At 49.5% G+C, this 12,255-nt stretch overlaps 1 protein-coding gene across 2 annotated transcripts in view; it reads right to left on the bottom strand.

Annotated features, from left to right (window-relative positions):
- The window catches only part of Aacs (acetoacetyl-CoA synthetase), a 53,365-nt gene extending 41,464 nt beyond the window's left edge, over nt 1-11,901 (bottom strand). The window contains exons 1-3 of one of the 2 annotated variants that reach the window (XM_008839239.3): nt 11,619-11,901; nt 4,971-5,074; nt 2,905-3,025 (exon numbers count right to left, since the gene is read on the bottom strand). In XM_008839239.3, coding sequence (XP_008837461.1) covers nt 2,905-3,025; nt 4,971-5,074; nt 11,619-11,751 — 358 coding nt within the window. In that variant the 5' untranslated portion in view covers nt 11,752-11,901. The remainder of the gene's footprint in view (nt 1-2,904; nt 3,026-4,970; nt 5,075-11,618) is intronic. The other variant, XM_029566523.1, reaches the window with a different exon arrangement.
- Between the last annotated feature and the right edge of the window lie 354 nt (nt 11,902-12,255).

Raw genomic sequence — 12,255 nt, forward strand, 5'->3', positions numbered from 1 at the left:
AGCACAGGGAAGCATGAGACAGGCTAGCCTCCTCCACCCACATGGGCAGAGCTTACATAGAAGGGGAAGTAGCCGGGCTCAGCCAATCAGTGTTCCTATGAGAGGAGGATAGTGGGACAAGGGATTGGGGGTACACACCTGGTTCAGTCCCGACCCAGACGTCCTCTCCACAGGATGTTGTAAGTAGCTTGGTTTCCCTACCCATCACATGTGTCATCAAAGCTTGGGGTTGTTAAGATTCATGGTGACTATTTCCACTTTCCAGTGACAAACTGAGTCCTCATGAAGCATCTGACACACTGGGTAAAGCCAATGCATTAAAAGGGGTCCAGAAAGGAAGTTAAGGACCTGGGGTAGAGCAGCCTTCCCAAGTCTCCAATGTATATGCAGACTCAGGCACCCAGGCCATGGTTTCAAGAAGGAAACAGCTACAAGCAGCAATGCAACAGACCTTAAGAAGCTGATGCTGAGTTCAAGAGGCCAGGCACAAAGGCCACACACAGCATGTGACTCTAGGGACAAGGGGCAGAGAGAATATATGAGTTCAGAGAGAAAGTAGCCCAGTAGTTTGGGCAGGAGCAGGACCCTCACCTGCCTCCACAACCCTGATTACAGCAGCTCAGCTTGTCTATCAACTCCCTCCTCTTTACTTATTCTTCCTAGAACTATGAGCCACCTAGAATGTTCTTAGACATGCATTTTTATGGATTTCTTTCCTGATACATCAGGGTTATAATTGTGGGGAGCTTGCCTGTCCAGCTCAAGGCTACAGTCCCAGCACCTGGTCTAAGGAGCAGGTGTATAAAGGGGTGATGATAAGGCTGATGGCACCCTAAAGGGCTGGAGGGAATACTAGCAGTTGTCCCAGTCAACACCTCAGCCCAAATTGCACCACAGCTAAGAACTCAGGGAGGAAGAAGCAACAGCACTGAGCAGCCTAACCCCAATGTGAAGGCTGAGTGACTAGCATGTCAGAAGTTGACAAGGGAAGGAGCAGGTGTATAAAGGGGTGATGATAAGGCTGATGGCACCCTAAAGGGCTGGAGGGAATACTAGCAGTTGTCCCAGTCAACACCTCAGCCCAAATTGCACCACAGCTAAGAACTCAGGGAGGAAGAAGCAACAGCACTGAGCAGCCTAACCCCAATGTGAAGGCTGAGTGACTAGCATGTCAGAAGTTGACAAGGGCTTTGAGATTCCTCAGGGTCTACTAAAGATGCTCCAGGAAGCCACTATGGAAACAGGACAGCTGCCATTTTGAGAGCTGCACAGATTTCCAACACGGAATCTTGACTGAGGAACCCATGTGTTTCTCTGTGCTGAGGATTATTCTAAGACACACACACACTAATCAGTCTGCTTCCTCCCCATGACAACCTGAAGTAGTACTAGCATCCATTCCATTGGCAGGTACAGAAACAGCACCAGAGAGACTGATCAGTTTACCTGAAGTCACATAGGAGTGTGACTTGATCTCTAAGTCCTCACTGGAGCTTGCTTACTCCTAAGCCAAGCCCAGCAATCTGACTCCCCATATCACTTCTGACTAAGTAGGGAAATTTATTAAAGACTAGGGATGCTGGGGGCTGAAGAGATGGCTCGTGGTTAAGAACACTGGGTGTTCTTACAGAAGACCCAGGTTCGAATCTCAGCACCCACATGGCAGCTAACAACTATCCGTAACTCCAGTTCCAGGAGAATCAGACAGCCTCTTTTGTCCTTCGTGGGCATTGCACGACATGGGTGCACTTACCTATATGCAGGCAATACATGCATACATATAAAAAAAATAAAAATACACATGGGTGCACTTACCTATGTGCATGCAATACATGCATACACATAAAAAATTAAATAATAAATAAAATATTTTTTTTTAAAGACTAGAGATGCTAGAGAGACCAGGAGACTGGCCATTGCCTGACAGAGACAGACACACTACAGAAACTGGGCACATGACAGCAGAAAGCACAGCACACTCGGTCCTTTTCAGAAGCTTTCAGGCTGAGAACCCAACACACCTCAACAACTCGTACTACTAGTAGATGTTGGTACTGTTCAAAGAAAAGAACCTCAAGGCTGAAGAGATAGCTCAGGGGTTAAGAGCACTTGCTGCTCTTGCAGAGGACCTGGGTTTGGTTCCAAGCAGTCACATGATGGCTAATAACTATCTGTAACTCCAGTTCCAGGGAATCCAATGTCCTCTTCTGACCTCCACATACACTGCATGCATGTGGTGCACTTACATACATGCAGGCAAAACACTCATAGACACAAAATAAAAATAAAAATAAGTATATCTTTTTTTTTTGAGAGAGAGAGAGAAGGTCTCCTTGTAGCCCCAGCTGTCCTAGAACTCACTATGTAGACCAGAGGCTGGCCTTAAACTCAGAGATCTGCCTGCCTCTGCCTCCTGAGTGCTGGGATTAACGGCATGCACCACCTTGCCCAGGCTTAAGTAAATCTTTAAAAACAAAACAAAACAGAATCTTGAGTCATGAGAACTAAGGGCTCCAGGAAGCTCCATCCATTTAGCTAAACCTAAACCACTCCCTATAGTCCTGAAGCAACTTACTGCCAGGAAGAAGGTGTGATTACTGGGGTGGGGTGGGGGCTGTTGTTGTGCATGAGAACTGAGCCAGCCCCTGGCCTCCACATGCACACCACACACATTTGCAGACACATGAATATACACGTATGCATGCACAAGAATGACAAAACTAAGCAATGGTGGTCTTCATTTCTGACTGGCCTCTCCCTTCCCAGCAGAGGTGTCTATTATGTCCAGAGGACACCAAGACCCAACTGGAACCTTCCCTGCAGCCCCTTCAAACACATAACCCACAGGGCCACACACATGCACTCCCAGGACACCCTGGGGAGCAGGAGGCCAGCAGGACTCACGGGCCACATAAAGGGCAACTCTGTCATTCTCCTTGTGACGCAGGAGGTTCTCGGCATAGTTGAGCCGGCTGCCTCGAAACCATTCGGGGACATCTGTGATCCCTTTGGATGTGTCCACAACCTGCAAAGGGACAGCAGAGCACAGTACTCACAGGAGGGCCCTGCACAAGGCCAAAGGGAAGCCACAGGCTCAGCCCAGAGCCTTATGACATCACCCACACGCTGATCTTAACCTGGCCAGACCTAGACGGTGGTGCAGCAGTGCACCCAGGGAAGTCACCTCCAGAAATCTTGCAACAGTTTACCAAGCTATTTTAGGACAGTTATGAACAAGGAAGTAAAGAAAATGCCCAGGCTGGGTATGGGGGCACAAGCTTGTTATCCCAGAGCTGGTGAGGGAGGCAGGAGGATATGGAGTTGAAGGCTAACCTGGGCTGCAGCATACCCTATCTCCAAAAAAAAAAAGAAAAGAAATGGAACTGGATGTGGCTCAGCAGCAGAGCCAGCATCCCAGAGACCCTTGAGTTGAGTTCATCCCCAGCACCAACAAAAATCAGTAAAGACCTCTGACCCCCGTGCTAAGCTCACTCAGACATACCAAAAACAGGGGACAAGCCTGGGGCCCTGGCCCCCACCACAATTTTCAGGAAAAGTGACTCTTTGTCTTCTTCCCCTGATGCTGAGACCTTGATTTCCTTCTCTAAGTATCAACACATCAGCCTTACAGAGGGATTTCCCCCAAACAGACAGTGGATTATATTTCAAATAACAGGACTCTCTTTCCTGGGATATTCGTTGATTTTTCTATGAAAGGAGCTGAAAGCTCTCTAAAGTCCAGGTTAGAAAAACAGTGAGCATACTGAAAGTTTAAATAACTACAACAGTATGAGTGTTCTTGACATTTCAGACCTGCAAAAGTAGCACCTCTCGCCACATGCAATGTGGGGATAGGGGTATAGTTTGTAAGTTATTTGAGATGGGGTCCACCATATAGCCTGGGCTGGCCCCAAACTTGCAGTCCTCCTGCCTCAGCCTCCTGTGTGCGATTAAAAAATAATTTGGGGGGAAGGCAGAGGCAGATGGATCTCTGTGACTTCAGGGTTGGTGAGACCCTGTCTCAGGACAAAAAAAAAGTTGAACTAAAAAAAATGAGCTTTTTTTTTTTTTTTTTAATTTATGGGATTTTTTTTTTTTTTTTAATGTGTGTACATGTGTGGGCAAGCATGTCCCACAGCATATGTGTAAAGATCACAAGACAACTTGGAGGAATTGGTGCTCTCCTTCTACCATGTGGGTCCTGGGGATCAAACTCAGGTTGTCGGGTTTGGAAGTAAGCACCTTTACCTGCTGAGCCTTCTCACAAGACCCTAAAAAATATTGTAATTAAAAAAGGAAATGGGCTGGACATGGTGACACACACCTTTAATCCCAGCACTCAGGATGCAGAGGCAGGCAGATCTCTGTGAATTCAAGGCCAGCCTGGTCTACATAAGTTCCAGGCCAGCTGTGGGGACTGGGCATTGTGGCACATGCATCTTTAATGCCAGCACTTGGGAGGCAGAGGCAGGCAGATCTCTTTGTTTGAAGCCAGCCTGGTTTTCATAGTGAGTGCCAGGTCAGCTGGGGCTGTAGGGAAACACTGTCTCAAGGAAAAAAAAAAAAAAGGGGGAGGGGAAAGAAGAAAGAGGGGAAGAAGCTACTTAGGAGGCTAAGGCAGGACAGGAACATGGCTTGAGCCTACAAATTCAAGACCAGCTTGAGCCACATCAGCAAGACTCTGAGAAAGAACAGAAGAGAGAAGGCCCAGGTGCCTCACTTCCTAGGATTGTGCAAGCCCCACAACAGGGCCAGTATCTCCACAGAACCCCCTCCCGTGGGACCAGCCAACTTCATACCAGTTCTACAAGATGGTGACTTTCCTTCCACATGAACTTTGAAAAGGCACGAATCTCCAAATGAACATTTCGCTCAGAAACACAGCTACAGAGGGAAACAGTCATGAAAGAGAAACACAGCCAGGAAAGGAGATGGTGAGTGGCCAGATGTGTGGCCAAAAATCCACTTACCTCATCATACATTCGAGAGTAGACAATTCCGCTGAATTTCCAGAACTCGGCCCAAAAGTCTGAATATGACTGCACTGACCAATGGTACAAGTCGTCGTAATTCTCTAAGAATCAAACAAAACAGCACTGGCTCATCACAGTTCAGAAGTGCAGCCCAAGCCAGGGCCCTAAGAACTGCAGGCTGTAAGTGATTCTGCCACCCTGAGTGTCTGGGAGGAGCAAACTTCTACCACCAGTCTCTAGGAAGCACAGAAGGGATGTTATTCTTTGACCAGGCTGGCTAACGAGTGAGACCCAGGGATCTTCCTGTCTACATCTTCCTAGCACTGGGTTACAGGCACGTATCACCACACCAAGTTATTCTTAGGTGGATTTCCTCATGCTTACAGAGGAAACACTTTCTCTACTGAGCTATTGCCCCAATCTCCTAGCTTAGTATCTTATTTACTGGCTGACTGAATGGGGGGCATGAACATGCCACAGCATATATGTGGAGGTCAGAAGTTAACTTGCAGGATCCAGTTCTCTCCTTCCATTATATGGGTTCCAAGGACTGAACTCAGATCGGCAAACTCAGCCCACAACTTAATATCTTAGTCTATGCCTAAAAATATAAGACTGTAGCAGGGGTTGGGGTTCAAATCTCAGCTCGGCCATGGATTTGCTGTGTATCATGCAAGTTATTGAACTGTCTCCGCTTCCCCACCAGTGAAATGGGATGAGTAAAGCCACCTCCAAATAGTGCCATTCTGAGGATATAAAGAGGCACATGTATCTAGTGCTCAAACAGGGCCTTGGGCACATCAGAGCAATAGCAGGAGTTTGCTGTTAAACCCCTAAACTGTTATCTGTGTTCAGCAGAATAGAAAACTCAGAAGGTCAAGACTGGTAGCCTGCTCATAGACCTTTAAGAGCATTAGAATGACTCTTTCCTTTGCTCGGTTCAAGTCTGCACCTTAATGAATGCACCCTGCTCTTACCTTTGATACTCCCAGCAGAGCAGCCACACTAGGCCCATCTGGGAAGGTCTCCTACCTCCTCCCTCTTTGGCCTTTTCAGCCTCAGCCATCTGATGTTGGTGCTGCAAATCAAACTCTGGTCCTCTAGGAAAGCAGTAAGTGCTTTCCAGTCCCATCTCAGCCTGTTCTTACCAGAACATACAATCATGAGCTTGGCCTGGTGGCATATGCCTAGAATTCTAGGTACTAGGGAGGCTGAGGGAGACCACAAGTTCAAAGTCAGCCTGGGCTAGAGTGTGTTCAAGGCCAGTCTGAGCAACTTACTGGGACCCTAGTCTCTCACATGGGGGGTGGGAGTGTAGTTCAGTGATAAAGCTGCTTGCCTAGTATATACTAGGCCCCAATCTTGGGTTCAATCCCAGAACCACAGGGGAAAAAGATAAATAGCAAGATACCTTAGTCACAGGCTGAGGCAGGTGAGCGCTGCTGGGGGAGATGTCTTAACAGAAATGAGCCTGATTTAACCACTCCTCTGAAATTTGCTGGTTTCACTGAGGACATCTTTTACAATATCCCACATGCAGCTCAGTCCCCATAAGCTTGGAAGAACCCAAGTCTGCTCAGCAAGATATCACTGAAACCTAGAACTCACTCCTGCAGACTCCTGCCACAGCAAGTACATGGGGTTCTGGTCTGAAATAAGTCATGTCTATGCTGAGCTTACTTTCTAAATGGGTCAAAAGTAAACCAAGTATATGGAAGAAAGTGGAAAAAACTACCTGAGATGCTAAATGCCAACACAGGCACATGAAGTCAATGCTTCAGAGATTGTGTCCTCTGCAGAAACACACAGCTGGGAGCAGGAGGGAGAGTGTGGCAGGCAGAACTGGAGGGGGCATGTAAAGCAGAAAGTGCCCAGAGATGCAGAGACAGCCAGCTCATGGGGGGCTGGGGGCGCACAGCCTGATGGGAAAGCCAAGCTGGGTGGAAAAGCCACAGCTAGGACAGCCCATGAGGCTTTAGGGCTCCAGGCTTAGAGAAGGAAACCCAGGTAATCCCAACAAGGCCTGACCTCCTCCAGGACCCAGACAGACTATATACAAGGTAAAAGGATGCAGGGAAACAGCAGGGCCAGGAAGTTTGGAAAGCCGGGGCCAGTCCCAACTCTAGGGATCTTGCATGGGGACCTCAGACAGGCCAAGTTTCACTCATGGGTCCTCAAAGTGTTAACAGGAGGCATGGTGGATCCTTCCACACTAGTGGCAGAGTTTCATTCTAGCTCCAGGGTCAGGCTGGATGCTATTCATTAGCACCCATCTACCACTTCTGAGAGAATACCCTGAGGCAAGCTCCTCTACTTCAGAGCCTCCACACTCTAAGCTGTAAATGGGAACCCTGATGTGGTCCCTTTAAAAGGCTGTTATGAGGGGGCTGGAGAGATGGCTCAGTGGTTAAGAGCACTGGCTGCTCTTACAGAGGACCTAAGTTCAGTTACTAGCACCCACATTGAGGCTGAGTCTGTAACTACAGTTCCAGGGGATCTGATGCCCTCTTCTGACCTCTACAGGTATTGTACACACAGGTACACTTAACATGCATACAAAACTTATGCACATAAAATAAAAATAAATAAATCAAAAAAAAAAAAAAGAGGCTGTTGTGAGGACCACCAGGACACTGTTTAAGAGCACAGGTTTGCCAGGTGTGGTGGCACATGCCTTTAATTCCAGCACTTGGGAGGCAGAGGCAGGCAGATCTCTGTGAGTTCTAGGCTAGCCTGGTGTACACAGTGAGTTCCACGACAGCTGGGGCTACAGGGAGACCCTGTCTCAAAAAGACTGAAAAAAAAAAAAAAAAAAAAAAGAGCACAGGTTCAATTGCCTGCATTCAAATCTTGCCACTCTGAATGTCCCCAAACATATTATTTACCTCCTCTTTGCCTCAGTTTCTTCCTCCAAGAGGAAGCTAATATGAAGACCAGATAAGTGGCCAGGTCATTGTCCTGCAGAGCGAAGGTGCCCAAAAGCATCAGCTGTTGGCATCACCCCTCCATTTGCAGGGAGCTCACACATGGCACCCCAATGGCATATACTAAGCCCATCCTTAGAGGCACACTGTTGAGCACAAGTGAGAGTTAATACTCAAGAGTGTGGCAGCTCCTCAGGCCAGCAGAGGGCAGTGCTCAAGGGGTTAGGCAGCCACCATACACCTGTGGAAAACAACACTTGACAACTTGACAAACAGGCCCCTCAGTTCCTCTCCCTCCCACACTCTTAGTCACTTAAGTCTTTGCAAATAGCAACATTTGCTGCAGCTGCAAAAACTGTCCCAAGCTGCTATGAGATGGGTTAGGGGCTCCAAGTCCAATTCTGTCACAAAAGGACATCTAGGCCAGGCCTGGTGGTACAGGTCAGAAACACAGCTACTCAAGAGGCTGAGACAGGAGGACCCAAAGATCAGGGCCTGCCTGAACAATTTTGTAAGACTTTGTCTGAAAATATAAAATAGAAAGAGGGTTGGAGTGTGGCTAAGTGGTAGAGTGCAAGACCCTGAGTTCAATTCCTAGGACTACAAAAAAGATTTTTTTTTAATTTTATTTATTATTTTTATTTTATGTGTATGAGTGTATTGCCTGCATATATGTGAGCGCACCTGTGTCGTGCAATGCCATGGAGGTCAGAAGAGGGCGTCAGATTCCCCTGGAACTGGAGTTAAGGATGGTTCGTAGCTGTCATGTGGGTGCTGGGAATCGAGGCCAGGTCCTCTGTAAGAGCAGTCAATGCTCTTAACCACTAAGCCATCTCTCCAGCCCCCTAAAAAAGATTTTTAACGCACAAAACAAAGCACACCCACCAACAGCATGGCTGAAGAGGGGCATGGGCAGCCCCACAAACCTGGGAAACCAGTGGTCACAATGGCATCTTCGCACCTCAAAGACCTTGTATGGAAAATTTCCTTGGCCACATCATAGGACACAATACTGTGGACAAGCTGGGCTTCCATCAGGGGCACAAGATCTGTAGCCCAAGTAATAGAGATATGTTTGGTTCTGTTTAACACTCACAAAGAGCCTGAACCACCAGCTAGCACTTAAAAATTTAGTTCTAAATGCAATCCTGGTGGGGTGTGAAGGTGTATGCCTGTAATCCCAGCACTCAAGAAGAGGAGGCAGGAGGATCAGGACTCAAAGCCATTCTGGGTTATATAAAACACCAACTTTAAAAAAAGAGCATGCCATTTTACTACTTATGCTACAATGCTGCCCTTTAATTACAGAGGGCAAGGCCATGAAACATGTCCCCCGGGCCTTGCAGAGCACATTGGCATCACAGGCGTATATACCTCTGAGGCAGCCAGCATCACAGGACCCGGGGGCACCATGTGAGCTCACAGGATCCTTGGGAAGCTGTGACAGGTGGCTCTGGCAGTGGAAAGGGAGAATGTACCTTCACCAGGGTCTTGCTCTCTGCCACATCTGCTAAACAGTGCTGCTTGATACAGTATAACAGCTACTAAGGAGGGCAGCTCACACATACATGAACCAGCAAGGCAGGACCAAAGCTCCACGAAAAAGTCACATGGAGAAGGGAAGAGAGGACACAGTAGTCAAAGGAAACATGGCATGTGAGTTAGACATGAAAGCAGAGCACAAACCTTGGTGCCAGGCAGATGAAAAGAGAGGATGGGGAAAGGGAAAAGGGAGGGGCCACATAGCTGCCACCCAGCACTGCTTCATGGGACTACAACACAGATGACAGCCACTGTTTTTGTGACAGGGTCTCATTCTGTAGCCCAGACTGACCTTGAACTCAAAGCAATCTTCCTGCCTCAGCTACTGAAAGTCAGAATTATAGACATGAGCCACCACACCTGGTAAAGCTTCTACCTTTTAAACACCAGACAGTCAACAGGGCTTCTGCAGGTCAACCCTGGCCACTAGCCACCATCAGTCAGAGCCTTGAAGAAAAGAGGACACTAAGGCTAGCAAACTTCTGACCAGTGGCAACATGCATCGGTCAATACTCAGCACTGGGCCTGCCATCTCACAGGCACCCTCCATCAGGGAACACTCCACCACCCACCAAGAGGTGCAGGTCCTCTCATTTCGCTCATTTTAAAGTCGAGGAAACCTAGGCTTAGGGTGTCCATAGACTTGCTCCAGATACAGCCTGGCCCCTGTAGGGTATCAGGTTACAGCTCCCTTTCCAGGCTTTGCAATGGAGCAGAGACTCTGGTCTACCAGTAGCCTTCTAAGGAATGATGTTCCTAAGTGAGGGCCAATGCTACATTACTGCTGGCAGAGACAGATGGAGTCCAGGCTGGGAATTGAGGGAGACAGGAAAAGGATGTGATATGACATTGATCGAAGCTCTGTGCCAGGTTAAGGCTCTTCAATCCAACACCCACAACCTGACCAGCCACGGTCTGAAGCCCTGAAAGTAACAAGGTAAACCACTGGTCTTCAGGTGAGAGGAAGGAGGGAAGAGCTACAGCCAGGGCTATGGGGGTTCTGGGGGGCCTGAAAGCAGTCCAGTGGCTATATGCAGTTCATAGTCAACAAGGAACTGTGGAGAGGTCAGGAACCCAGAGTTTCAAGAGACCTTGACTTCACGATTCCTCTGGCCAGCAAAGCAGGATGTAAGGAAAGAGGAAAGTCAAGTGCTATTCAGAGAGGAGGTAAAGAGGACCCAGAGCTCAAGGGCAGGGGGATACAGGAAGGCCATGCCCTGGGAGCAAGACAAAGGACCCCCTTGCCACTTCATGACACTGACAGCGATGTCACCAGCAGAAACAAGGGGGTCTCTGTAGTTGATGGGGCAAGAGGGACTGAAAATGGAGAAAAAAAACACTATGAGTTCACCCGAAGGAAGGGGCAGAGCAGGTAGAAGGACCAGCCAAGCCCGACAGAGCTCTGGGAAGGGCATGTGGAAAGAGACTCACCCAGGACAGGCCTTTGCCACACCCACACCCACACAGGCCAGGGTGGGTTCAGGAAGAGGCATGTGTTTGGGGATGGGAATTTAAACATGAAAAAGGGCTCTACCTTAATTCTAAAGGGATACTGGGCAAGAAATCCAAACCTCATCATCTTTTCAGGGTCCTGAAATCCCAAGCTGGGCCCAAGCAAAGGCAGATGGGGGAGCCTATCACATGAATCCCACTGACTCAGAAAGAACTCCAAGTCAAACCAGAGGGAAACCCCCACAGACAGAAGCCCAAGACCCGAAGAGCCCCTTCCCAAGGAGTCACGCCTAGCCCAAGAACCCAGGAACCAGAAGGTACTGCCTCCTCCAGAGGGCAAGTGTCTCTGAAAGACGGTGGGCCCCACCTGTGTGGAGCTGTTGTAGCCCGGAAGAGGGCCTCTTAAAACATAAAGGTGATGCTCCCAAAAGGACTCACCATCAGAAGACACCCCCTAGAAAAAGGCCCCTGAGCCAGGGGGCTCCCCCAACCCAAGGACGGGGAGACTGGTCACCCATCAGGGGCTCATCCCGACAACTAGGAGGCGCCATAATAGGGGACCGGGAACCAGGGGGTTCCCCCAACCTAGGACAGGGAGACTGACCATCCATCCATCAGGGTCCATCCCAACAACTAGGAGGGAAAGCGGCCACCCTAGGTGGGGAACCCCGCTTCCGGGAAGGCCCCCGGGGGAGGGGGGCCGTCCGCGCCGCGGGCCCCCACTTACCCAGCGCCAGGCCCCAAGCGGCGCCCACGGCCGCCCGGAAGCGGTCCATCTGCGTGTTCTTCTTGCTGTCAGGCTCCCACATCACCTGGCACTCAATGATCTCCTCGAGCCCGGGCCGCGCCTGCTTGGACATGGCTGTGGCGGGGCTGCGGGGCTGCGGAAGGCGTGACTGGGGACGGTGAGGCCCGAGATCACAGAGAGCGCACCTCAGAGAAGGAGCTGCGCAGCCGAACTACAACACTAGACTAAGCGGGCGCACTGCAGCCCACCGGACACCAGTCTGGCCACGCCCCGCGCAAGCCCCGCCCCTGGCTCCGGCAAGGCACGTCCCCTTAAAAAAGGCCACGCCCTCTATGTAGCCTTCCGCGGTGTAACCCTCCGCTGAGCCGTCTGAAAAGGCGTGCTCACTTGCGCAGGCGGACTAACTTCTGTTCGCTCTCCCCTGCGGCAGAGTGGGTCTCACTTTACCTCCCCTTATTGGATGTTGACGGCTGTCCTGCGTCATTCATTCATTTATTCATTCATTCACTCAGGATTGATTCACTCCTATGATCACTGAGCTGCGGAGATGCCTCAGGCAAAAACACACGGCGACAGGTGTGCAGAGGGGAAACGTCTAACAAGTGTTCCGTGTGCA

This window comes from Nannospalax galili, unplaced genomic scaffold, assembly GCF_000622305.1.
Source record: "Nannospalax galili isolate Female #2095 unplaced genomic scaffold, S.galili_v1.0 scaffold218, whole genome shotgun sequence".
Taxonomy (NCBI): domain Eukaryota; kingdom Metazoa; phylum Chordata; class Mammalia; order Rodentia; family Spalacidae; genus Nannospalax; species Nannospalax galili.